The 27,788-nt window shown below is 36.1% G+C and overlaps 6 protein-coding genes across 7 annotated transcripts; 5 read left to right on the top strand and 1 right to left on the bottom strand.

Moving 5' to 3' along the window:
* Nucleotides 1-213: 213 nt before the first annotated feature.
* Nucleotides 214-8,905, bottom strand: LOC127257224 (phosphatidylinositol-3-phosphatase SAC1). Of its 2 annotated transcripts, none has more exons than XM_051283607.1 (16): nt 8,494-8,905; nt 7,606-7,810; nt 7,313-7,478; nt 6,513-6,735; nt 6,054-6,130; nt 5,204-5,391; nt 5,014-5,111; nt 4,746-4,879; nt 4,539-4,673; nt 4,056-4,431; nt 3,830-3,951; nt 3,407-3,489; nt 2,531-2,753; nt 1,722-1,913; nt 1,117-1,228; nt 214-702 (listed from the first exon to the last, which is right to left on the bottom strand). In XM_051283607.1, exons 1-16 carry the CDS (start codon nt 8,647-8,649, stop codon nt 454-456), a joined length of 2,739 nt encoding a protein of 912 aa, XP_051139564.1. In that variant the 5' UTR covers nt 8,650-8,905; the 3' UTR covers nt 214-453. The 2 variants fall into 2 exon arrangements, with proteins under 2 accessions (XP_051139564.1, XP_051139563.1); XM_051283606.1 differs by having other exon boundaries at nt 2,531-2,728; nt 3,403-3,489.
* A 169-nt stretch (nt 8,906-9,074) lies between these two features.
* On the top strand, nt 9,075-9,983 carry LOC127257378 (protein PHOTOSYSTEM I ASSEMBLY 2, chloroplastic). Its single transcript, XM_051283768.1, has 4 exons — nt 9,075-9,279; nt 9,469-9,528; nt 9,609-9,655; nt 9,764-9,983. Exons 1-4 carry the CDS (start codon nt 9,130-9,132, stop codon nt 9,849-9,851), a joined length of 345 nt encoding a protein of 114 aa, XP_051139725.1. The 5' UTR covers nt 9,075-9,129; the 3' UTR covers nt 9,852-9,983.
* A 1,245-nt stretch (nt 9,984-11,228) lies between these two features.
* Nucleotides 11,229-16,780, top strand: LOC127257247 (ran-binding protein M homolog). The gene is made up of 10 exons (XM_051283632.1): nt 11,229-11,767; nt 12,500-12,646; nt 12,874-12,960; nt 13,124-13,169; nt 13,625-13,701; nt 14,133-14,295; nt 14,755-14,823; nt 15,133-15,192; nt 15,918-16,004; nt 16,221-16,780. The coding sequence occupies exons 1-10, from the start codon at nt 11,382-11,384 to the stop codon at nt 16,494-16,496; spliced, it is 1,398 nt and encodes a 465-aa protein (XP_051139589.1). The 5' UTR covers nt 11,229-11,381; the 3' UTR covers nt 16,497-16,780.
* Nucleotides 16,781-18,078: 1,298 nt separating this feature from the next.
* On the top strand, nt 18,079-19,648 carry LOC127257193 (uncharacterized protein At4g06598-like). The gene is made up of 5 exons (XM_051283570.1): nt 18,079-18,501; nt 18,609-18,733; nt 18,929-19,004; nt 19,111-19,237; nt 19,370-19,648. Exons 1-5 carry the CDS (start codon nt 18,079-18,081, stop codon nt 19,573-19,575), a joined length of 957 nt encoding a protein of 318 aa, XP_051139527.1. The 3' UTR covers nt 19,576-19,648.
* A 532-nt stretch (nt 19,649-20,180) lies between these two features.
* On the top strand, nt 20,181-23,881 carry LOC127257117 (O-fucosyltransferase 9). The gene is made up of 10 exons (XM_051283431.1): nt 20,181-21,020; nt 21,444-21,516; nt 21,613-21,689; nt 21,823-21,911; nt 22,003-22,200; nt 22,291-22,495; nt 22,598-22,765; nt 22,857-23,024; nt 23,112-23,302; nt 23,392-23,881. The coding sequence occupies exons 1-10, from the start codon at nt 20,604-20,606 to the stop codon at nt 23,561-23,563; spliced, it is 1,758 nt and encodes a 585-aa protein (XP_051139388.1). The 5' UTR covers nt 20,181-20,603; the 3' UTR covers nt 23,564-23,881.
* Nucleotides 23,472-26,254, top strand: LOC127257118 (myb-related protein 330-like). Its single transcript, XM_051283432.1, has 4 exons — nt 23,472-23,579; nt 25,036-25,265; nt 25,351-25,480; nt 25,577-26,254. The coding sequence occupies exons 1-4, from the start codon at nt 23,572-23,574 to the stop codon at nt 26,100-26,102; spliced, it is 894 nt and encodes a 297-aa protein (XP_051139389.1). The 5' UTR covers nt 23,472-23,571; the 3' UTR covers nt 26,103-26,254.
* Nucleotides 26,255-27,788: the final 1,534 nt, after the last annotated feature.

A 27,788-nucleotide genomic window follows, 5' to 3' on the forward strand; every position in this document is an offset into this window, starting at 1 on the left:
GCCCATTTACGCAACAATTAAAGCCCAAATCTACATTTTTATTTAAATGATCATTCAAAGTATAGTATAATCTTAAAATTAAAAACTAATAGGCTTGTCTTGTGCTCGAGTTCTTTATATGAATTTTCAGCAATACATGAACTCAAAAATGCTTACTACTTTAAAAGATATGGTAAGGTACAGTTAGATATCCCGAGGAACTAAGCAATCTCAGAAGCAAGCATTATTTCCATAAAAAAATGGACACAACAACATAGCATATATACAACCATATCAAAGAAAAATTTGTAATCAGTGCTCAAGAAATTGTTACTGCTACACTTCATCACTTCCAAGTTTTGACAAGTTTAAAACCAACGCAGGGTACAAATTTCCCCCAACTTGAGGGTAAAAAATTTGTGTTAAGTAAATCTCTTTACATACATATATTTTGTACAGTTGCAAGCACAAGGGTTAAAGCTTTTGCAGTTGATTTTCTCCAAGGATCCATTGTGTTAGCTGGCTTGGATCTAGAACTCGAGCGCTGCAGGACTTGGGGAAAATCCCCAGATCTAAACCAACACGGTCATACTCCCTTAGAGCAGCCATCATACTTGCCTCGCTAGCGGTGTGGTCCATGCAGTCAACCATGTTCAGACTTAAGAGATCGGCATAATATTTTTCTTTCTCAAGATCATTTTCAAAAGGTTCCATTGCAGGGCCCTGCAAGTCTCAATGTTAATACAAATACTACAATGCAGTGCACACCAAAAAGATAAGTAACACCTGGTCATACCACAGTTCGGACTAAGATGCATACAGAAGCCTATGATGCTAGTGTTGGCCATTGGCCACTACAGGGTGAAGATTTGAACAGTGTGACAGAAAGAATTTTTAGTTTTGAACTACGAGGTAAAATGGTATTTACATATGTACATAGTCCCTTTGTCAAACCTGACCGGCAACATTATTGTTTCTCATGTATTTCATATAACTAGTTTCCAGACACATCACTTTACCCAAAGCAGCAGCTATTGACGCCCAATGTCAATAGCAACCCCCTTTTAGTTTTATGTCAACACACAGTGAGTAACCGACAATAAAGATGTTTCTGATTGAGTGTAGTGTCTTCCATACCTGAATAAGTTCAGCATAATGTTGATAAACCTCACTGTTTTCATCTTGATCACCCAGCAAAGTACCCCCATACCAACCGTTAGCCTCATCTACAGTTGTCATTGCCAGGTACCTACATATAGAAGGAACTTAACTTATAAACTGGCATATCGAAATTTTAACACTTGCATTCAAGACATACAAAATCATAACCTTGAACAAATTTGGCACCAAAACCCAGATCTAAAGGCAAAATGAAGCTCTCACAGAAATTAAAAAATCAACAAAATACTAGCTAAAATGTTCCAGCCTTTTCAAGATTTTTTTTTTTTTTTTAGGGTGTGTTTGTTTGAGGGTTTAGATTTTGAGTTGGAATTTGAACAATAAAAAACTTGAATTGGAATAATTGTATGATGTGATAGGTGTTGATGTGATATTTTGAATGTAAAATTATTTTTTTTTAGTATAAAATGAAAATTAGATATTTGATTTGATGTTTTCTGAGGGAAAAAATTTGATGAATAGTAAAATCTGGAGAAAATCTCTAAAACAAACACATCCTTAGAAAAAAAACATGTAGCTCAAAAACCAAAACCGTGAAGGAAAAGAAACAGCTAGGAAACTACTGTTGATAGACGTCTTCTTCATTGCTCTCAACCATTGGAGACAACAAATTGTGGTTGCATAGGGCATCAATCTTTTTCTCATCATGAGCTTTCCCATTTGCAAGCCCATTGGAAGTTAACTTAGACGTGGAATTATCATCCTCATACTTTCTTTGGCCAAAAAGCCAATTAGGACTCTTGAGTTGTATTTCTCTGCAAGAGATATAACTCAAACGTTAGTCCTTGATTTTCTAACTAAATGGGAACTATTGCACCCCATTGATGATGTAAGAAACGAATATTTCAAAAGTTTTAAATTTGACACTAAGCAAAATTTGTTCTCTCCAGTGATCCCAACACCCATGTTCGAATAGTTTACAAACTATAAAATATTCATTGAAGATAGTATTCATGATACAAAAAAAGGATAAATAGAACCAGTAAGATCATCGGTCCGCAGTATTAATCTATGTTACTGAAGAAAACTAAACATGCATCTAACAGAAGTCTCTCAAATATTCTCAAGCAATCGATTCGTGTTATCAATCTACTCGGACCATCTCCTAATTTATATGTGAGCTAAATAATATATAAATAAGCCCAACTTCTAAAATCCACACCAAAATGACTAAAACTAGAGCAATGACTGGGATCAAGAAGATGAAGTATCTTTTCTACAAGATATGAAGTTAAATGCAGTTGAACACAAACAAAAGGAACTAAAGTTGCTTACTTGGAATTCACTAGCCTGGTCTAAAATATTTAATCTCAATGTCACTAAATTATCCTGATAACTTTAAAAAAAAAAAAAAGTGCAAGAAACCACTTACGCTGCATCAGGTGCTACACCAAAGTTTCCTGTTTTTTGATCGAGCTCGCTGCAAAGCCGTACATTCTTTATAAAACTACATGTTCTTTCTATTAGTTTATCAAAAGATGTCAACTTCATACGCAAGAAGTCCTCCCGACAAGCAGGAATTGGTTTCAAAGGAGTTCCTGCTACCGAAGGCTTAGAATCATCCGAAGGGCTGTCACTCAATAACAGCAAAGGAAAAAGGAAAAAGGATTGCATGAATCAACTAGCACAAGAAAACCGAGTTCCATTATTACTAATAATGAAAAAATTGCTGCTCCCTAGTCCCTACATACCAAATTACATTGCACTACAACATGTGATTCAAATGACAAACATTTTTCCTTTTTTTTTTTTTATCACAGCCTCAAATCATCAGAATACAATGCACATGTTCATTTGATTGAATTGAATTTGAATAGTATCAGCAACACCTTGAAACTTATCCAACAGGCAATCCTCCCAATATCAATGTACCATAAGAATTAGAAACAAGATGCATATTTAACAGGAAGGTGTCGACTCTGAACATACAAAAAGTTAGAGATGCTTATAACCCAAAATGAAGCCAGTCTTCCAATTGAAATATTAATTGTGTTAATTTTAACAAACTAGTTGACTAGCTGAGAAATTTAAGCTAATACGTATCTCATTTTTCCCTTATAGATTGTTAAATTATAACACAGTAGTCACTAAACAAAATCAGAATGTACCTTTTTATATGCTCCATATGCAACTATGGACGAGATAAACATTGACACAGTGCAACAAATACTATAGATAAAAAAACAAGGTGAAAAAGTTAGCCCTAATGCCAGCAATGATGCTTCAATAACAGAATTGACATACCTGTTCCCTAATACATGAAGATAATAATCAGAATCTAAATCCCACAGCGCAGGTTTTCCTTCTTGGGGTTGGAAATATCCCAAAAATCTGTTGGGGAATTACAGAAAAGACTCGTAAACATAGAATCCAAGATCAAAAAAGTTTCCCTAGAAAATCAATTTTGATCGAAATAAATAAATATGTAAAAGCTCAATCAACAGATGTTATACAAGTCACTAGTTAACACAATTATTTTAGGCAGTTGATGGATAGAAGGAAATCAAAGCTCATAATTTATTGCACTTGTTCTTCATCATTTGGAGGTAAAACAATATACATAAATTAATGCTAAATCAACAGAATCTCCAAGATTTGTTATTTGAGTATAAGTCACTAGTTAAAACAATTCTTTAAGGCGGACTGTGGATATAAGAAAATCAAGACTCACAAGTTTATTGCATCTTGCTTTTCACCATCTGTATAAGCATTGCTGTAATATCTCTTTATAGACTTCAAGAATTCCCTAGACTGTGTTGTGGCTTTCCATTTTCCTTGTCTCTCCGGGAACACCTAATTTCGCAAGAAAAACATGTGATGCATAAATCTCTCACACAGAAAATGTATGTATAAAAAATAATACTGAACAAAACTTTGGAATCCAGAACAGGGTATACAGTATTATGTGCTGCTGAACCTCCATACTGCTGTGCCAAGGCATCACCCATGCTCTGGTACATATCCATAAGAGCAGCAGCAATGCTGCTGTCAGCATCCACTTTTGGATTGTCTGTCAAACCCAATACATGAAGTTGGCGACCTAGAGATGCTAAACCATATGCATATTGAGCAACATTTGTTCTATCCAAGCAGTCGATGCAGTTGGTCCGCAGAACTCCACTTTGAAACTGAGGTTCTGAGTTTCTACCGATATCTTTCTTACTCAGTTGATTGCTTTCAGGTTCCTTGTCATGCTTGATCAAGGTATCAGTGGAACCACTAACTCTTGAAAGCTCTGCAGAATTAGCTCTCAAATCCCTTAGAGAAGAATCCCTGTAGATAGAAATGTTCCTTAATTTAAACAAGTTTGCACTTCCTCTTTCAGCCCCCTCCCCCTCCATTACTCACGAGTAAAAGGTTCAAAAGGACTGAATTAATACCTTCCTGTGCTAGATCGAGCAAGTTGAATAGCCCTTGTTTTCACAACAGAAGGTTTTCCACTGTAATAAAATCCAGTTAAATCAAGTGCTTGTGTTGCAACTCCACCCAAAACTGCCAAGACATTGGCTGACTTACTGGAAGAACATAGTAAATAGTTAGTTAAGAATAGGAAGGACGATAGCATACCATCAGAAACACTTTCATACCTCTTTGCAAACTTGTGAAAGTCCCAATGGATAAATTTAAGTTGTTTTTCTTCTGGAAGGATCTGGTTTAGATACCCCACAGCATTAGCAAATTCACGTCTCAACATCATTTCCCGTGGCCTTTTTTCAACTGTCTGGAATAAAACAAGTATATGTAAGGGAGGAAAAGAAAAAGAGAGGAAGTTACACTTAGACCATACAAAACTAGATTGTAGCATTGATTATTTTTGGGAATTGCTCATACCAAAATAATAAACAAAGTACAAACCTTAATCAGATTAAGAACAATGATTGGGTTTCCGTATCTTTTTTCCAGATCTTCAAAATGCAGTTTGGTGGCCTCATATGTAGGATCATACCTTTGCACTTTAAGGTAATCAAATAAATCTATAAGTCAATAAACAGTATAGAGATCTATATGTAGAACAAAAAAATGATAACAGAATCATTTTCCTCACATATAATATCAGGTTTGGGACTGAATCTTGAGGCTTCCTGCGACCAGAAAAGCGGAATGGAACCCCTCATTTGCACGACAGAACTCATTTTTCCTTTGCATGACCCAGCTTCTTCATCAAGAACAATCTGCTCTGTTTCAACATCGTTAGCTACCCTTCCATGATCATTAACTCCACGTTTGAGATAACTGCACCAAGCCAAATAAGAGATTGGATTTTCGTCTTGTGAACGAGACCATACAGAAAACAAACATACAACTCCCTATTTGGGGGCATGGATTATTTTTCATAGCATACAAGAAAGTGTAAAGCCAAGCATCATAATATATAGGGTCAATATGGATAATAATATCTAGAATATATTTTGCCACATGCAAGGAAGCTCACAAAACATGTGAATCCATTTACATAACATGCACTATGTCCATTAGGCCCAGAACAATTAAGTGTTTCGAAGTAAAATGGTATGTTCGCCATTACCAACTGCTCATTCTTGGACGGACTCTGTTCAATGTTTCTCTAGGCCGATAATAGTTCTAGTTTAAGCAAGGGTTTTCAACACCAACGCCATGCCATGAGCAAGCTATAAACATAACTTCAAAACTAGGAATAAAAAAGGTGAAACAATTTGTAGGACAAGCAGATTATATGAAATGAAGCAGAAACACTAGCCAACAGCCAGAGGCAATTTCGTATTCTTATAGACACACAACACAAGAAAGAAACAGCAAATACAATGAACTCCTCATATCATTTGTTTAGAACAGTTTGGTAATTTTACAGAATTAAAGGATAACTGTAAACTGAAGTAACTGTTAAAATAGGTTTAGAAGAATGAAACAAGTTTTACCGTGTTCCAGCAAAATGGCGAGACCGTCTTGAAACCAAAGAAACACTAAAATCTCTTCCAAAAACAGACAGCCTAACCTGCGGTCAATCTAATATATTAGAAAGTATATGAAAGGAGGAATGTCAAGTAAATAAACAGAAAATCACATAGGTAAGAATCAGGAAACCGTTGAAGGTTACAAGTCCACATGTAAGATAACATGAAAGATAATATTGGAGTATTAAACAGATGTTGATCTTCGTAGAATGATATGCTGTCTGGATATACAAATTCAGCAGTAACCTCGTAATCAGGAATCTTTAATATTCCTATGGTAATGAATATTGTTTACAGCGAGAGGGGTATGAATTAGATCAGCATGAAAATCCATCCAAACCATTTCTAGATTTTGAAAACTTATAGGAAGAGAGAAGAATGCATAATCTAGGTGACATTTAGAACTTAACTAAAGTCACGAACCTGTTTGAAATTCCCATGAACCAGAGCTACTGTCCAAATGGTGTCCTTGCATGTTGCTCGAATTGCTTCCGTTAGAAAAGCATTCCAAACAAATATATTATCATATGGCATACCCTCTTCACCAGATGATAGCACATTTTTCTGTAAACTTTGCATTATTGGATATGTATAGCTATAAAAGAAGTCTTTTGTCAAATCAACACTTGATAAAAGCTTCTTGTACCTGCCAATGAAGCATTTTACCAATTATGAACATGAGTGACAAATATCACTTCACATGCAAGTTTTTTCATAAAACAAATTGTTGATGTACTGATTGTGAACACATAACATTCACCTAAAATGACCAAAAAGGCAGAAAAGTGGCAAAAATAGCTTGTTGTATCATAAAACTATTAGTTGATCAATGCATCTATATGCAGCATACAGAGGGATCAAACCTTGCTTCCTCCAAATATTAAAGTTCTGACAGAGTAACAAAGTACTCTTGAGTAAACCTACATTCAATCACACAAAAGGTGCTGCACAAAGAGATTTAATTATAGTTCTCTCTTGAATGACTAATTTTATTTGATGCTCTACAACTTTGAAGTAGCTCAATATACATGAGTTCCTAGAGTTTTTCACATTATTGTTGATTTCTATAGGGGCTTCAATGGCCAAAAAAAAAATCAACATAGGCCATGTTCATCACTGAGGGAATCAGAAGGCATCAGTGCTCCATATATAGTGAACTTGCTTACAGAAAGAAGATAAATGGCGATGATGGAAACAAGAAACAAGCGAAGCTACTGACTTACCGAAGCTCATTTTTAGAATGAGCAACATCGGTTTGAACAGAGACATGCGGAATGGTAATTATTTGACTCTCATCTATACAATATATAGCATGACCGCATATGGAACCAATTTGTCGTCGCTTTGTCACCAGTATCAGATAGTATGATTCCAGGAATTTAATGCAGCCTATAATGTAACAAAGAAATGAAAAACAACTCATATAGCAATTGAATTGGTGTTTTAAATCTAACAAAGAAAAAATATCCCATCAATTGCAGGTCAATGCATATTAGTGGTTAGTATCTAGACTCACCAGCGATTCCATATACCTTGGCAACAAAATTTAACCCTCCAGTGGCACGATTGCCCTCAGCAATCCGCTGGAGCAAGCTCTTGACTTCCTGTGGTGGATAAACCACAGGGTCTTCACTGATATTCAAATCAGAAGGCTCCATTCTGTCAATCTTCAACACTCGGAAGAATTGCTTGTTCCTATCACTTCCAATCAAGTAATACCTCTGAAAGATGAATAGGCTTATAGTAAGGTTTCTCCAAAAATATCAGATTGAAACTTAATGGGTTTCATACTATCAAATACACAAACTTCTTGCTCATATCTCTGTCACCAGAATAAGGGTAACATGGAAACAGAAGAACAAACCTAATCATGATAGATAAGTAACATTTGAATTATCAATTGGAGCTAAACCAAAAAAAGCCCTACTGTGCTGTGTTTCAATAGACGTTAATTTTAGCCAAATACACCAATTTGATAAAGTCAAAACCATTGGGACTATAAGATTAACAACACTATCCCAAGATAACACTGAATGGTTGTTTAGTATTTCCGCAGGAATAAGAAAAAAGTATGTTTATAACTCTTCATATATCTTCCTATTAGATGTTTCTTCCATCACTTTCAGTGATGGGAAGAAACATAACTACATAACTGGAAAAAGATAATTTGTAGCCCATTATCCTATCAAGGTTTGCTGATCAAACTAAATTGAAAATTCATCAGTAATGATATTATCAAAGAGAACCCTTTCGCTGCCATGCGCTTAAAGAAAGGATCTGATCGAGTAGGAGTGAGCGATCATAGCAAGAAAATAAAATGATAATTAATCAACTCTAATTTCAAAGAAGAAACACCCGGATTAAATTAACTTCCTTGCACATAAAAAGATAAAAGTAATCCAACCGCACGGGTTTCGTAGAGTCGGAATTTCTCCAAGGAGTATGACTTGGCATCAGGTGGAATCTCCGGGTCGTTCGCAGGGTGAATTTTGGAAGAATTTGATCCGTAAGTCGGAGGAAGATTCCCTGAATTGGATTTCTGGCTCTCCGATTTCGCCATGCCGCAGGAACTGGGTCTGCGGTGGCTGCGTTCGGCGGTGGCGTCAGCGGCGGTCGGTCGGTCGATTTTGGGTGGAGGGAGAATTTGGGTGTGAGAGTTAACAAGGGGAGGAAGGGAAATAGGGGAGGCTGATACGCAAAAATGGTAACTTGTGATTTAAAACAAGAAGAAAGATAATAAACATTTATACAGCTGTTGGTTAGACAGAGTAGAGTAGCTTGGATAAATTTTCGATCTTGATACAATTTTAGTACTCTCTCCTATATCTTCGCCTCCTTTCATTTGAATCAATCAGACCCTTGCGATTCTTCTCTGCCTTTTTAGACTAAAAAGCGTGGTTAACTTTTTCCTTCTTCATTTTTAAACTAAAAGCGTGTCTACAATGTTAACGTTATCGACGCCACACTCTCATTATCCATTCCAAAACAAACCTCAGAACTCAACAAGTCAGTCAGTCAGACATACAGACAGCAATCCAGAATGCAGACACTGCACATGTTCGTCAACAGCATCACCTCCCCAGCGCCACTGATCCATCCTCGGACGCCAGAGAAGCAAGAAAAAGGTAGGAGGAACTTGACACTCCATGCTGCAAAATCTGGCTCTGGGGGACTTCCATTCAAGTCTTCTGTACGTAGTGCTCAAAACTGCCCTGCCACTCATTCTCATTTCTTGCATATAACAATATCTTGAGAGGCAGACAGGACAGGATCGATCGAATCGAGAGATGCCCTTATCCTCCCTCCCTTATTTTCTATTACCATACAGAGTTACAGACATATTTCTGTTAATACAAACCTGCTGTTCTGTGGTGTGCAGATGGCGAAGAGGTGTGGAACATGTAAGGGGCAAGGTGCAATAGAATGCCCTGGTTGTAAGGTCTTTATTTCCTCATTCGATCTCCTCAACTGTTTGTTAATGATTCTTTGTCTGAAGTGAGATGGATGGATGCATTTCAGGGGACAGGAAAGAACAAGAAAAATGGGAACATCTTTGAGAGATGGAAGTGAGTTATCTATCTACCTCTATCTAATGATTCTAATCGATGATCATGATCAAGAAAGTGCTATCTTACATTGGAGTGTTTGTTATGTTCTGAAAATTATTTGTGAAGGTGCTTTGAGTGCCAAGGATTTGGGTTCAAAAGCTGTCCTGTTTGTGGGAAAGGAGGGCTGACACCAGAACAGCGTGGGGAGAGATGAACAAGAAACAAGAAAAAAGATTGCTAATGAAGTAATAAACATGCATATATAAGTATAACCACACCTTTTAATAGTTATTGCATCTGGGATTGGTTTGGTGTTATAACAGCAGCATTATCTTTGTTATCTGATCACTCTTCAGTCTTCACTCATCCATCAATGGCACCCTTGTCTTAATGCCTTACCACCTCTGGCTCTACTGTTGTCTCAATATATATATATATACTATGTCTTGTATTTACAAATTTCAACTTTTGATTTGTTGAACTCAGTTTTGAAGTTACCAATATTGAAATATTTTCAACTATAGCAACATTGAACATTACTTATTCTCATTGAGTTTGTTCTTACTTTTGACTTGAGTAAATTTTTTTAAAAAAATTCATATTTAAGAATGTTAAAGAATAATATTGATTTTAAATATATATTTATAAATTTTAGAGTGATACATATTTTTTTTTTAAGGTTAAATTTTTATATAAAGCACATATGTAACATATTAATATTATATTTTTAGAGGGTAGAAGATACTCCCTCAATCTTTTAACAATTTATCATTTTTTTACTTTGGTCCGTCTCATAACAAAATATCTGTTTTTTTTTTTTTTTTTTTTTTTTTATAAAAGTACTATCTAGTTGACGTTACAAATACCCTTCTAATTTACAATATATTACACAAATGACATTACTTTTATATCATACAATACTAATATTATGGTTAATTTAGTCCTCTTACCTTTATTTCGGCTTTATGCCAATATAATACTAATATTCCTAAAATCCCGTGCATAAATAAAATAGATAGATAGATTGGGGACAGAGGGAGTATTTGTTTTTGTTTTGATTTCAAATAATTTATTTTTTACCCTTCAATCTACATTTATATAAAGATGAGTATTTTTTTTTCTCACATAATATTAAATAAAATTATTACTGAAAAACTAAAATTAAAAAAAAAAAAAAATCAAACAAACCCAAAAATAAAAATAATAATAAAAATGAATTAGCGTATATCTTATTGCATCCTTTCCTAATAAATTATGAGTTTTTTTTTAAAATTTTTTATATATATTACTGACATTCACAATTTTGTATTCAAATATTCATATTACATATTTATAATATAAATTAAATAGAATTCTTAGTTCATGCAAATATTATGATTGCATTATTTTAGTATACATACAATAAAGAGTTTGACAAAGTTCATTGGGCTTGATCCATTGGTCAATCCGCCATGTGATGGGCGAGATATTTGGGCCAGGCCCAATTAAAATGCCCAAAGCCTGAATTTCGTCTTCCGGCTGACGTTTTGATTAATCGTCTGCGAGTGGAGATAGGAATGTAAAAATAGCACCGCAGTAATCAGTGGTTTATATAAACAATAAGGGAGCAGTGAAAGCCCATTCCGTCAAATTTCCCAATTGCCTCGATCTCAAGAAATCTCTTGATCAATCCATTTTCCAAATCCTCTTTTTCTCTTCTCTCAATTGCAATCTTGAATCGGCGATTTCGCCGGAAGGAAGAACAATGTCAGAAGCAACGTCGCAGAGCAATCCGCCGGAGAACGACGTAATCGGCTCCTACTTCCTCGATCTCTGGAGACACACTTCAAGAACCCTAGCGGTTAAACCCGAAACAGACTCTGAATTCGAGCAGGACGAAGAACCTCCGACGGCACTGGACACGGTGAACAGCTCCGGCGGATTCTCACTGGTGGGCCATGATAAGCTCTCGCTTTTGTATCCGAATGCTCACATGCATGGTCACGATGTCGGAGTGGTTCAGGCGAATCGCCCCGCCCCTACGAAGCGACTTCTTTATTATTTTGAGATTTTTGTAAAGAACGCTGGGCAGAAGGGGCAGATTGCCATCGGATTTACTACTGCTGGCTTTAAAGTCCGTCGCCAACCGGGGTATGTTTCACGTCTTGTCCTCTCGCGGCGTCTATATAATTAAGTTGATTTGCTTTTCTTGTTGTATTGAGTTTATTTAGATGTTTCAGCGACGGAACGTATAGTTGAGGCTCGATAGTTTTTTTTGGATTTTGTCATTGTTGATTCTATAGTCTACTGAAAGATGGTTCTTGTAGTTGAGAGATGGACTAATAATTCAAGTTTCAAGAATAACTGCTTGTGCTACATGAATGATGATGCTAGGTATTTAACTGCTCTGCACAGTCTTTTGATTTTAAAGTAAGCAGAAATTTTGTTCTAGTCAGTTTCTTTCAGCGCTATGTTCCTTATGTTTACCGTTTCTTTTCTTGGGTCTTTATCAGTCGGAAATTGGAAATTCATGTGCATTTATTATTATATCATTGTTTCTCAGATCAATTTGTGTATTATTAAAATCAGAACTTTTAGTACTTCTGACTGCTTCGCAATTCTTTAAGCACCTTGAGTCTTAAAGTTAATGAAAAATGTGACTTCTTCTTGATTAATTCTAAATATAAGATCAAATTCAATATAGTGTTACATAACCTGGTATTAAAGAGTTCTGTAGTATCGGTTTTACTCTTAGTGTATAAGGTCTGGTCTTGTTTCATTTTCTATCTGTTTGGAGATATTTGATTCAGTTTTCAATTGTTAGTACATGCTTATAAACTGGTATTATTCTCAAGTCCTTATTGATGTTTCTGTATCCTACAGATGGGAAGCAAACAGTTGTGGATATCATGGTGATGATGGACTGTTATATTGTGGACATGGAAAGGGAGAAACTTTTGGCCCAACATATACAACTGGTGATACTGTTGGTGGTGGTGTCAATTATGAAGCACAAGAATTCTTTTTCACGTATGATAGTTATGCATTTTAGATTCATCTATGGAGTTAAAACTTCTCAGACTGATGTAATTGGGGTCTTGAATGTTGAGATTAAAAGGCACCAAATATGTTGAATGAAGTTCAACTGGCATTCTAGTTTCTGTTATTGTATGCCTGCTGTTTGGTTATTGTATAGTAGTTATTGTCATCCAGTGTTCTCACTTACACCAAATTTTATTTTCCTTCTACCTTACCAGGAAAAATGGGGCCGTAGTAGGATCTGTGATTAAGGATGTTAGAGGTCCGGTATATCCTACAGTTGCTGTTCACAGTCAAAATGAGGAGTAAATATCTTATCGTTCATTATCTCATTCGATAGCACACCTTGTACATATTTCTAGTGGTCTATTTTGGCCACACCTGTTCCGAGGCTGTATTTACTGCATTCAAGTATTTAATAATGAGATAGTGGCTCGTGCTGATAGAATGTTGATCTTGCTGTGGCAGGGTGATTGTTAACTTCGGAAAGGACCCATTTGTCTTTGATATTAAAGTAAGCTACTACACTCTAGAGTTTATTTCACTTATCTTCAGTTAAAATTATAGTTTTCTGAAGTTTCGGGGACTATCTTCAGTTAAAATTATAGTTTTCTGAGAATCGGTAAATGTAAATTGAGTTAACATGCAGCATGTCCACATCCTCGTGTTAGTTTCAGGGACTTGTCTTCAGTTAAAATTATAGTTTTCTGAAGTTTCAGGGACTTATCTTCAGTTAAAATAATAGTTTTCTGAGAAACGATAAATGTAATTTAAGTTCATGCAAAAATAAAATAAAATATCCCTCTTTGAATAAAGGACACAATAGAAATTTTGGTTGTTTAAATGCTCTCTTTTCCTAAATGTCATCATATTTATTTGAAAGAAAGGAATTAAATAGAAGCATTGAGCATTGTGCTATACTTCTATATTCATTCTACTGATATTTGGTGGTATTGGTTCACTTAATAGGCATATGAAGCAGAAGAGAGAACTAAACAACAGATGAGAGTTGACTCCATCTCAATATCACAGGAGACCAGTTATGGGTATGTTCATGAGTTTTACAGTAAGGAAGTCAGGGATCTGTCGTTAGTACAAGAAGGAACAGTTTGAGGTTTGGTCTAATTGCATTTAGTATTTACCAAACCTACGAAAAGCGAGGTTATGACCTGGTAAAGAGTAGATATTTATTACTGGACAGAATGATGACAGATTATAAAATCTCCTGTATAAGCATAGTCTTAGGATATTAATTCCACTTTCAAAACTAAGGTTGCTTTGTTGACATCTTAAAATTAAGGTCCTGTCTTCAAGGCTGACATCTCAACAGCTTGAATCATAACATAATATATGAGGTGCTCTGATCCATTCTTACCTGATCAGTGCACTTTTGAAGTCCTCAACTATTAGTAATTTTTTTATGCAATGCCTTAAATTATTTTTTCTTTCTTATTTACATTGGCACCTTCTTTTCCAGAATAGTTCGATCATATTTACAACATTATGGATATGAAGATACTCTGAGATTGTTTGATGTTGCTGGGAAAAGTACTGTGCCTCCTATAACTCTGTCTTCAGGAAGCATTTTAAATGAGGAGGCCCAAACGTATGCCTTAAATCAGAGGAAGATTATACGTCAGGTATTACAACAATCATGTTTTTGTAGATGCCTTGTGCAGGTTCTCATTTTCCCGTATCTCCTTTAATGGCCATTGTCAACATACTTTTCTGTTGTTTGATTGAAGATTTCTTTGTCTCGAATTTGTGTTCTTTCAGTAAATTCTTGTTGAATTAGCTCCAAAATCAAATATCAATTATAGGTGCTAGAATTTCATTATTTATTATTTATTTTCTCAAATTCTTTTTCAAGCTTGTGTGCTGAAAATGATCAGCATGATTTACTAGGCCCTAAAAACTGAGAAAGTTACCATGCATGTCCTCGATGAACTTTTCACAATTGTACTTAGGAATTAGTTTTCTTTCCACTTTTTGACTAAAAACTTTTGAGTTATACATGTTTTCCAGTATGGGAATTGGATTCTGGATTAACCCATTGTATTGAAGTTCTGATTGATTGTTTTTGCTTGTTGGTGATGTAGCTAATAAAATCTGGTCAGATTGATGAGACATTTTCTACTCTCAACCATTGGTATCCTCAACTTGTTCAGGTAGATGTTCTTGCTTTATTCTTCCATGGAATCGGTGCCAACTATTACAGCATTTTTCTGGCTTTTCTTTCCTAAATGTGCTTGTGGAAAGGACTCTATTCTCCTCCCCCTTCTAGCATGCTTGACTGTCCAGTACTATTGTAGCCTTGTACCTATGTGAATTATGTCATGCCATTTCTGTATTGCATAATCAAGATGTTCTTATCATATAAGTTCTTTCTATATGACATTTGTCTCAGATTGTTGGTGAGTTTTTCCCCTGCACTACTTATATATCTGCTTTCGTAACAGTTGATCTTCTTTTTACAGGATCAGACATCGATTATATTCCTTTTGCTACGCTGCCAAAAATTTATCGAGCTTGTCCGGGTAATTAAATTTTTGTGTTTTTTATTAGAGCACACATTAAGATGGTGGCTAGAAAATTATATGATACTGAAAGCATGAACATTAGGCTTAGTATGCCTTCTATTAACTGCTGTTAGGAATTAGGAATTGTGTGCTGTATAACTTGTCTCAATCTGCTCCAAAAAGTTAAATCAGTTATCTCTAGCAGAACTGGTTTTAGTGAATAGCATTTAAATTTAGAACAAAATGAAAAAGGAGAGAGGAGCAATGGCTGGTCAGTAAAGTATTTATGTTTGTAAGACCCTAATGTGCCGGTTATAGGCCTCATCAATATATTCCCATCACTGCCTCTTGTTCACTTAAAAGTTTTATGCAAGGCTGGAAGTTCAAAAAATGTTTTTGATTGCTTGTGAAGGGGAGTATCAAATGTTTCAAGTCATTCAATTGTAGAAAGTTTCACACAAGGTATTATTTAGTCATTAGGATGCTAACTTCAACATTCCCAGGTCTATGCAGTATGTGTATCATGTTTTTTAATATACATAGATTGTACTTTGGCTGAAGCCTGCAATCATTTTTTTGTTTATTATTTGTGCCGACTTAATTGATTTGTGCTACACTGCTATTACTCCTTCAATTATTTTATCTGATATTGGATTGAGGGATACAGTACTATTTTGCGTTCTTAGTTGATGATGCATCATTCTTGGTAGGAATTGCCCAATTCAATCTGCTCTTCATCGCAGGAAAACAAAGTAGAGGAAGCTGTAATGTATGGTAGAAGAGAATTCGACAGGTTTAGGAAGTGTGCAGTAAATGATGACCTAATCAAGGTGGGTTCAAAGGGGTCTTCATTTCAGTGCATATTTTCAGTCTTTGAAACATTCTTGAACTTGCTCTTCACATCGCATGCACTGTATCACTAGATTATGATTTTTCCTCCTTGGATATCTACACACACAGATATCAACGCACTATTGGAAATTGTGATATTATTTTGTACAAGTGGGGTGGCTGTAATTCATGATGATACTCTCTTCTCATTCTAGGATTGTGCTGCTTTAATAGCATATGAGCAACCGAGCAAATCATCTGTCGGTTACCTCCTTGGAGATTCTCAACGGGAGCTTGTTGCTGATCTTGTGAATGCAATGATATTATCAACAAATCCCAAAGTAACAGACCCCAGTGCTTGCTTGCACTCATGCCTCGACAAGATTGTAAGGCAAATCACTGTTTGTTTTTTGGAAAAGAGGGCCGTTAATGGCGACCAGGGTGAAGCCTTCAATTTGAGCAGAGTTCTGAAGAGTGGCAAGAAAGATTAAGCCCCCACCCAGGCTCTGATCTGGACCGGCTATGTTTTTTGTGCATTCGCCCTTTCATCACCACCGCTGCCCTACTTCTGGTTACGAGACTTGTGTTGGCTGGCGAGCCCGCATAAATAATTATTTGATCCATCATCTGCTCTTACAGCCAACAATACGACGAGTGGTAGCTAGCTAAATGAATGTAATGAAAATACTCTAGTTTGTCTTTGTACAGGTTGAATTCCCATTTGTTCTGTAAAACATGCACTTCTTTCTTTCAGTACATGATGTTCCCTTCCCTATATTTCAGTCTACAGCTAATAAATTATACAATAAAGATTTTCTTGTGGAATTTACAATGTCTATATATATATATATATACTAGCATTTACACCGGTGTATATATAATTAAAATATGTTTAATGTAATATTGTATAATTATATATTTATATATTTGATAAATTTTACATATATGATTTATTTATAATTTATAAAATAAATATATATAATAAAATTATTTTTATACTATATAAATAAAAGTAAATAAAATATTATAGATGGAATCGTATATAATATAAATCATAGCATTTAAGTAAAAGTTATTTTATAAACTACGGAAAAAATATATAATTAAAAAAAAAAATAGAAAAAAAATAGTTATAAAATATAATCTATAAAATTAATGATTTTTTTTTTAAATTTGAAAAAAAAATTCAAAAACTGTGAATCTTCAATCATTCTCTATCTTTATTTTATTTTAAAATTAAAATTAATATAAAAGTAAAATTTGTTGAGAAATATACAAAAGAAATGAGAATATAAGTTTTTTTAAAAAAATAATTAAAATTAAATTTATAAAATTTAAAAAGTGTATATATATCTACTAACACTGTAAAAGAACTGTAAAAATTATATATTTTTTAAATATCTTACTATAACGATAAAAAACTGTAAAACAAAAAAAATCAAAAAATTAAAAAATATCAAAATTGAGGAATTAGAATTGATCTCAAATACATAATATATAATATATAGAATAAATCTTGTATAAGTGGAGAGACAAGAATCTCAATATTATGTCGAATATTTTTCCATTTTAAATGACTTAAAAAGGAAAAGTGCATGGCTAAGGTTGGTGGCCCTTCTCACCTCTGAAAACAAGAATGGCACGTGAATTGCGCTCCTTCTCTCACTTTCATCCCTCCCTCCCTCCCTTTGATTGTTTCTTCTTCACATAAAAAAAGAACACATGAAATATACACACACACACACGTACATACACATACATCAAGTAACAAAAATATACATACATTGATTGCAAGTTTTCCTGTGTTCATCTTCTCCTCCCCTACTCCAGATATCCAGAAGACCTTCAATTTCTGGAATTTTGGACTCTGGGGAACATTGCATTGCATTCTGCTGCTTTCCTTTGTTCATGACAAAGCTATATATAATAGATCTTCATCATCCATCCATCCATAATTCTGATTTACATCAGTAATCCTATTTCTTCTCTATTCTTGTGCATGGATTTTATGGATTGTTCTTGAAATGCATTATTAGCAAGCACATAAATCATTCCCATGTCTTTTAACAGGCAATGGAAAGCACAAATGGATTGTTGAAAAGCCCCGCGTTATGCGCCTCATTTCACCCTTTTTCCTTCTCCCGAGATTCTTCATCTATTGAATCCACAGAAGATTTCCAGTATGGAGAATACACAAATTACCACCAGCGTTGCTCCTCAGAGAGCTTTCTATTCGACGAACAGCCGCCATGGCTTGATGAGCTTTTAAAGGATCCAGAAAGTCCTTCCCTGAGAGTCCATCATAGGCGCTCAGCAAGCGATTCTTTTGCATACCTGGAAGAAGCAGCTGAAACATTTAATGAGTGTGAGGAATCCAAATATAGATTTGCAGATTTTAGGGCCCCAGCAGTATCAAACAATTTACTCAAGTATAAAGATGCATGCAACCTTTCCACCGAGAGCAAGGCGACACCATTTTTTGAGAAAATTAGCCAGGTTTTGGAGCAATAAAAACATTTTGGGATATCATAAACTAGCTAAATACAAGAAAGATGCAGTCGGAGTCTCAGACAATAACAAGTGGAATTATACCCTTCTTTCAGGAGCCAGAAGAAGTAGATCATAGCAGAGCTGAATCTAGTCCACAAAACCTCGAGGGCTCTGCGGATAAAGATGCTGGTTCTCAAGCTAGGCCTGCAGGACCAAAGTTGGATTCGAAACGAAAACAGTAAGAATATTGCTCATACTCTCCAAATGCTGGCATTAAATTATTGTTCTGTTATCACATTATTTCTGAATTTCATTGGATCCCTACTCTAGCAATTGTATTATGACTTTCTATTCCATTACAATAGCTCCACAAGGTGAAGTTAATGATACAATCATTGAAGTATGCTTTAAATACTGAGAATCTGATGTGCAGGCATAATGCTCACCGGTCAAGGGTAAGGAAACTACAGTACATAGCTCATCTTGAAAAGACTGTTGACATGTTAAAGGTAAGATATCTTTGAAGAAGAAAAAAAGTACAAAATAAGAACATCATTGGCTCATTGGTACATGAATATTTGCAGTACTCAATTTTTTTCTTGCATCATGTAACAGGTAGAGGGAACTGGAATTTCTGCTGAACTTGAGTTCCTTGAGCAGCAGAATATGATCTTAACCATGGAAAACAGGGCATTGAGACAGCGCCTAGAGAGTGTCTCACAGGAGCAGATCATCAAACAATGTATGTTACTGGTTCTATAAAGTTTATTGCTTCTATAGTTTCATCTGAATGCTTTATTGCACAGATACATCAACACTGTTAAAAGGGTTCTTGCAATCCACTGACAATGCTTTCTCGAAAATTGTTTTTTAGGGGAGCAAGGTATGCTAGAGAGAGAAATTGCAAGGTTGCAAAGCCTGCATTATCTACAGAAACAACAGCAAATGCACATGCACCAGCAACCAAAACATCGTAGAAACAAAAGCAGGGATCTTGATCATCAATCAAACAGCTCTTCTATGAAGAATAATGATGCCAGTTCTAGCAAAGGTTCAGTCAATGATTCTGCTCAGGCATAGATAAGATGTGTCTGCAATTCTCACTAGCCAAAACCCACAACACATGCAAGATTTTTCTCCTGTATTTTACTTGTTTTTGGTAATGGCATTGCTTGTCGATGTCATTGCCACTACTAATTTTATGTCCTACTACTGAAAATGATAGGCAGACAGTTTTGAAATAGAAATTGGCAGTTGTGAAGTAGAAGCAATACATCATTTAAATTTCAACATTGTTTACGCTACACCAATTTAGGGCTTTTGTGTGTTTTTTTTCAAGTACACAAGGGATCGATCAGTTCCCATTTTTTCCCCCATTTATTACATCAAAATTTAACCAATTTATTTGGCTTTGTTCCGTGCTCAATGAAATTAACAAATAAATAGTAGTGTTATTTGTCTATTTTAATAAAGATATTTTTGCATTTAAGCCCGTTTGTTTTTACCTAAAAAAAACACTTACTAAATACAAAAGCACAAACCCATATTTAAGTTTCATTTATTACTCACTTTTTAGGCTTTTCACAGCATCTGATTCTTGAATTCTCATTCGAACAGGATTTCGTAATCTGGTAATAGAAATCCTATATGGCAGCTAAGGATAAGGATTTAGGAAGAACATGTTCTGAAGTTATAGCATCTTCCTTAACTTCTTAGACTAGGCTACAACTTATAACTGCTATCAATAAATACCATATTTACTTACTGTGCATTGAATTGAGCAATTTGGGTCTTGTTTTAATTCCATCTGCAGCGTCTTTGAAAGCTTACCCACGATCCCACTTTCTTTCCTTGCCATTTTCACATGACCCCGTGTTCCTCGCACCCCACACGCTTCAAGAATCTCGCCACAGTAGCAGCAAGACTTGGAATTCTTCTTCATCCTAGTAGCACGTACTATTAATTAATCGGCCGAGGAAAAAAGGGTTCGATTCTTATCCCATTGATGCCAAAGATCTGAGCTTTTATCTTGATGTTTGAACTCTATAGCTAGGATAGACGAGTAATTCGTCCTTAATTCGTGAGTTGAGCTCGGAAATTCTAGAATTATGCATGGGCTTAGCCGCCTGGGCAACGAGGCGAGCTCTTTATCTCCTCCATCGTCTCCCCGCCACCGCGGTAGAAAAAGCTCCAGCTCCGCCATCAATTCCAGCGCCGGCGGGGGGAGTTTCCGCAGCGGTGGCGGCCCCGGCGGTGGGAGGGTGCAATTGAAGAATGTAGTGGAGAGATTTGGGTATTTTTTAATTTCAGCAATGTATAGGAGAAGAGGGGTGCTTTTAGTTGCTCCCTTGCTGTACATCTCTGTGATGCTTATGTATTTGGGTATAATAGGGTTGGATGTTGTGAATAATTTTAGTAGTGGTGGAGGTGATAATGTCGGCCCGGGTTCCGTCTACCGGAGCCCTGAGGTTTTTGAGAAGCTTTGGCCATTTATGGAGGCTGAAAGCAACAGGACCTCTAATTTGGTAAGCTCTGGTTTTTGGTTGATGTATTACTGTTCCATTGAAGTTGAGAGTGAAGGCTGTGAATGTTTATTTGTTTGCACTTGTGTAGTTTGCTGCAATTTGATTGCAACTGTTGCATTAGATGTGCTTAGCAACTTAGAGATTGGTTATTAAACTGAGGCGTAGCCTATGCTCTATTGAATTTGATCACTTCAATATGCATTCAATGAAACCATTGAGTTTTGAATGTTGTTGGACAATGGATATGTTATAGCTGTTCCAATGAAACTTTTCAATTTTAGGATTGGCTTAGATTCCGGATTTGATCAAGAATGATAACTTTGTTGACATCCATTTCCTGTCAATTTGTGGGAGGATGTTTCTGATATGCATTCATAACTATTCCTGAAGTTTATCAATATGTGTATGGCTAATTTTATGCAGTTAATGAATGTTTGGAACCCGAAGCGGCGGCAAGGTTGGAAGCCATGTATCACACAAGCTTTTCCTTCCTCGGGTGTGTGATGAGGGAATTTATAGTATATCGAACATTCTCAGGTACTTATTGGGTGTAGTTTTGCTAATCTGATCCTCTTACCTTTGTGCTTGAAAGGCTTGTCTGAGTTACCCAAGTCAAACGGTTACCTTATCATTGAAGCAAACGGTGGGCTGAATCAGCAGCGTATATCGGTATGTTTACCTCAGAAATATTGATACTTTGTATACAAGCATACGTAAAAATGGTTGAATATTATAAGAAGAAAACAGAGATACTTTTATGCCAAAGAATCTGCTGCTGCTAACTTTTGCTTTTGAAATACAGATATGCGATGCCGTTGCAGTGGCTGGCTTACTGAATGCAACGCTTGTTATTCCCATATTTCATTTGAACAGTGTCTGGAAAGATTCCAGGTGAGGATAGCTTCTGTTAGGATTATATGATTTACTGTCGTTGATGTATTAATTTTCATCGACATGAATTGCCATATTTTTCTTGCTGCAGCAAGTTTGGTGATATCTTCGATGAGCATTTCTTCATGTATGCCCTCAGAAAACACGTTAATGTGATCAGAGAACTTCCGGAAGATATACTCCAGCAATTTGATCACAACATTAGCAGCATAGTGAATTTGAGGATAAAAGCGTGGTCGAGTCCGACTCACTATCTTGAAAAGGTTCTACCAAAGCTGCTTGAGTTGAAGTATGTACAAAATTGCTACATATTCTTCGTTGCTATTAAAATCATGTATATATATCACCGTGATAGATGTTTATAACGATTTCTTGTCAGGGCTGTGCGCGTTGCGCCATTCTCTAACAGGTTGGCTCATACAGCTCCTCCGGTTACCCAAGGGCTTCGATGTTTATGCAATTTTGAAGCGCTTAGATTTTCAGAGCCCATACGAATGCTAGCTGCAAAGATGGTTGATCGAATGGTTAAAAAGAGTTCCAAAAGTGGGGGAAAATATGTATCGGTGCATCTTCGATTTGAAGAGGTACTACCATGTCTTTATTATCATAAAAATATTCGTCGACGTTGTATTTTCAGCTTTGCTACATCTGCTTTAACTATCACAACCCTTCATCTTCCAATAAAGGATATGGTTGCATTTTCATGCTGCATATATGATGGTGGTGAAGAAGAAAGACGTGAAATGGATGCTGTTCGTGAAAGAAGTTGGAGAGGGAAATTCCGTAGGAAAGGTCGGGTAATTAGACCGGGTTCCAACCGTGTAGATGGAAAGTGCCCTCTAACTCCCCTTGAGGTATAACCCTGGAGAACAACACCTACTTTCGACTTCATTTTCTGATTTTTGTCATTGTGCATCCAAAATATCATCTCGCTGGTGTATACAGGTGGGGATGATGCTAAGGGGTATGGGATTCGACAACAACACATCTCTCTACGTCGCTGCAGGAAAAATATACAAAGCGGAGAAGTATATGGCTCCCCTAAAACAGATGTTTCCACTTCTAGAAACTAAGGACACGCTTGCCTCCCAAGACGAACTTGCGCCATTTATGGTAATTTATAAACCTCATTAGTCGGCTTACAGAGCTGCTATTCTTTATTTTGAATGCTGCAGTGAATTGCAATTGCCGCGATGCCAGGGCCATTCGTCGAGGCTGGCAGCGCTAGACTACACAGTTTGCCTTCACAGCGAAGTCTTTGTAACAACCCAAGGCGGAAATTTCCCCCATTTCCTGGTCGGTCACAGACGCTACTTCAACGAAGGACATGCCAAGACGATAAAGCCAGACAAGAGGAAGTTAGCACAATTATTTGACAGGCCGAGTATCAGGTAATCTGCAAACTGCCTCCTACTCAGAATCAAGTTCCTTCCAACTTTAATTTACATTCATTCATGTGTATATACACGATCCATTGCAGATGGCTAGACTTTAAACGACAACTCCAGGATATGCTTCACCACAATGATGTGAAGGGGAGCGAGACGAGGAAGCCAAACAACTCCCTCTACATGTATCCTATGCCAGATTGCATGTGCAAGAAATCCGATGCCCGAATTGGATATGGCGGGAATGCAACGAGAACTGCCTAGCTAATTTCATGGAACAGTAAGGCCCCTGAACTTATTTCATTCTTAATTGCATTGAAATTCTTTTGCTGTTGCTATATAGGTAACATTTTGTATCTTACCATTCATTCAATTATGTGTAGTTTTTTCCAAGTCTGTTCTTTGCTGTGATCATCATGTTTTTGCAGTGCACTGCTTGAAAGAACATTCTTTGTAGAGTTAGGTTTGTTTGTTTGTTTTTTAAATGTAAGCAATACACAAATTTAGTTTGAATGTTTTGTACACTCTGTCGCTGTTCATCAACAAGAATTCAAGATCTAAGCTAGGTGGGTGGTGTTTTTATTGTAGTATGTTACAAAAGCTTGATGTACAGGCTGTACTTTTGGCTTTCCATCTTACAAGGGACAAATATCCTAATAATTACAGGTGATTTGGCCATGTTACCCCACATTGAGATGACAATGGCAGCTAGCTAATGACAACCAAGAAAGAGTACATTGATTTGATAAAATTTTAGTGTTATCCTGTCCTGTCTATGACACAAGCCAAGCCAAGGCCAAGTTAGTTAATTAATTCAAAGTGAAAAATGGTGTGAAACTGCTTCATATGGAGTGTTGGATAATATCTTGGTTATCCATCTAAGTTAAGTTGAGTTGTACACATACATACAGTTAATGAGCAAAAGAAAAGGTGGGGGGTTTTGCCGGAAACATATATGGATGGATATCCTTAAAGAACAAGCCATGGAAATCGAAGAAAGCCTTGAAAAAGAATCCAATCCGAACAGGGTTTGGTAGATAGTTTAATATAGTTCCCCACCCCACCCCACCCCACCCCATTTATTCAGGCAGATGTACCAAACCCCATGTGCCCCTTTTCAATGCATTAAAAACACAAACCCCCTTCCCTCCCTCCTTTGTCATGTAACAGAAAGAAAGAAAGAATACACAGTACAGCTGTGTATCTATCCTAGAGAGAGAGAGTGAAAGAGAAAGAAAAAACAGCAGTTAATGTATGGGAGGGAGGGGGTTATTGGATTTGGTTGGTAGGTAGATACACTTTTTAAAAATGCATCATCATCATCATCATCACTGTCCTGGCCCCTCCTCTCTCTCTCTCTCTCTCCAACAAACTAACTAGAGGTCAAAACGAAAGCTTGCATTCTTGTTCCTTCTTCACTGTTTGCCACATACCCTACCCTACCCTACCCTACCCTACCTTCCGAACTAAACTACTGCCTTCAATTTTATTATTACATCACATACGGGTCTATTATGCATACCCCTCCCCTCCCTCCATAACTTATATTTCTTTCACCATCGTCGTTAATCGATCCTTCTTCCATATATCTATCTATGATCCATTAATTATCCCTCCACCTTTCTTTTCTATTTCTCTCAATATACCTAACCACTTGCTTTCTCCTCCCTTTCCTTTTCTTCTCGCTCCCCACCCTCTCTCTTTCTTTCTTTCTCTCTCTATATACACATATATAGTAAAAGAGGAGAGGAAGAAGAAGAAAAAGAAGAAGGGTCTGGTGGTGTTTTCTTATTAATTGAGTTAGAAGAAGAAGGAGAAGAAGACGACGACGACATGGGAAGGTCTCCTTGCTGTGAAAAAGCCCACACCAACAAAGGCGCCTGGACTAAGGAAGAAGACCAACGCCTCATCGATTACATCCGCGCCCATGGCGAAGGCTGCTGGCGTTCCCTCCCCAAAGCCGCAGGTACAACTCCAACTGGATCTCGATTAGATCTACAATTCATAATTTGTACCTTCCTTCTCCTGATCGATATATCGTCGTCCTTTAGGATTGCTCAGGTGCGGAAAGAGCTGCAGATTGAGGTGGATAAATTATCTGAGACCTGATCTCAAAAGAGGCAATTTCTCTGAAGAAGAAGATGAAATCATCATCAAGCTTCACAGCCTGCTTGGAAACAAGTATGTTATGTTTGCAATTTTCTATCTAACATTGCCCAAAACTTTCTAAAATGTTATTTTCAATTAATTCTTGTTCGTGTTCTTGTCCTTTTACAGATGGTCTTTGATTGCCGGAAGATTGCCCGGAAGAACCGACAATGAAATCAAGAACTACTGGAACACGCACATCAAGCGCAAGCTTGTCAGCCGCGGCATCGACCCTCAAACCCACCGCCCGCTCAACGCCACCGCCGCCGCCAAGACTACCCTGGACTTCAGACATTCAAAAGAAGCCTCACCACTGAACCACCCACCCACCACCAACTTCCCCATTCCCGCAACGGATAACTCATCATCGGCCGACGATGCCAAATGCAGCAGCAGCACAACCCAAGACTCCTACGCGCCGCCGAAGGAGGAGGCTGCCGCCGCCTCCGCCGCACTTTCACTTGACTTGGAGCTCTCCATAGGTCTGCCTTCTCAGTCCAAGTATACACATGGCGTCTCCTTTAGTCTGGGGTCTTCCGATGAGTCTAAACCATTCTTCGAACTCTTCTCTCCGTCGCCGTCGACGGCGCAGCGCCGCCGCCGGGAGCCATTTGGTCGTGTTGGCAATTGGCAGTCCGAAGGTTCAGTTGTGTAGCCATAGAAATTTTTAAATTTGGTTCGATCAGATTGGAATTAATTAATTAATGCATCTTTTACTGTAATCATATCATATGTTTTAATTAATACAACCATTTTGAGTTAAATTTGAATTTGAAACCATTGTTTCTTCCAATTGTAATTGTAGCCATAAACTTACAAAACTTAACTGAGTTACTATTATTATTATGATATTATGAAGAAGATAATTTCAAGTAACATGAGTTTGGTTGCCGTACGCAATAATCATGAATTTTGATATTTGATTAATAATGGTCGGTCGCAATACAATTTTAAAAATGCATTGATTATGAATTCTCCAACATTCAAATAAATAATATACATACGTAATCTACCTACCAATGTCATGTGCTATTAAACAATTAACTAATATTTAGTTGAGATAACAACAATGAATACCAATTACTATTATTTTGTCACCACACACTAACATTTTTAATTTTTATTACTTCAAATTTTGAATTGATAAAATGCCAATTATATAGAGTTTCTTGTTTCTAAGTAACAAAGATTATTATGAATTTTCAATGACACGTGAATTCTTATTATGAATTCCAGCGAAATTGACATCAATTATATATCTATCATTTGAGAAGAATTGGTTAAATGTTACGAACGACACATTTGTCAAGATGTGACTTCAAAGATTAAAATATATAATCTACTAAAAATTTAAATGTTGTATTTAAGAAAATAAAATTAGGTGGGGATATACCTCTTTTTAATTATTATTATTATTAGTTACTTGTCCTTTTCACAATTCATTGCTACACACACCAATATACTAATATTTTAATAAGTCTCTGTCGAGTCAACGTAATTTGAATTCAATCTGGTAAAAAAATAATAATAGCAGTACTATAATCTAAAATAGCTTTCATTTTGTGTGTGTGTAAATTTTGGCAAAACATTATAAGAAATTTATATTGTAATAAGAGATCGTTATCTTATTTGTGAGATTTTGGGTATCAATAAATAAATTAAATTGACCTAAATTAATCAAGAATGTTCAATCAACCCATATAATTAATAGCAATTGTAATTTAATTAATAAATCCATATCTTCATATTTATTTAAAAATTGGGCATGTGACATGTTTAGATATTAGGTAACCAATTTTGTGAAAAAAAATAGTTTATGTTAGTTAAAGGCCGGTGGGATGGAACAGATTGGAGGGCATGTGATGTGGCCAAGGATTTTAGGCCAACCAAACACTAATGTGTATAATTATGAAATACTACTTTGCTATTGTGTGTATATATATATATATATATAGATTTATTTTGGGTTGTTATTATTATTATTATAAATGAATAATAGTAAGTTAAAGAGTGAATATCTGGGCCTCGGTCTCGGTCTCGGTGTGTGACATTTGACAGAATCATTGATTAATAGAGCCAAACATATTTAAAAAGCTGTCCTATCAACTAGAAATTGACTAATTTAGTTAGTGGAAGAATTAGGAACATTACTTTTATTTACTGCCAAAAAGGAAAAGCCAAAAATAAATCAATAATTAATTAAAGTTAACATGCATGGCATTGGCAGTCACAATATTTTATTTCTGTAACTATTTTTCTCTCCCAAAGAAGAGTAGATATTACAATAATTTTTAAATAAATAAAAAATGAATAATGCTTTTGGAGGGCATGCTAAACAAAA

This window comes from Andrographis paniculata, unplaced genomic scaffold (assembly GCF_009805555.1).
Source record: "Andrographis paniculata isolate CXL003 unplaced genomic scaffold, ASM980555v1 Contig57END, whole genome shotgun sequence".
Classification (NCBI taxonomy): domain Eukaryota; kingdom Viridiplantae; phylum Streptophyta; class Magnoliopsida; order Lamiales; family Acanthaceae; genus Andrographis; species Andrographis paniculata.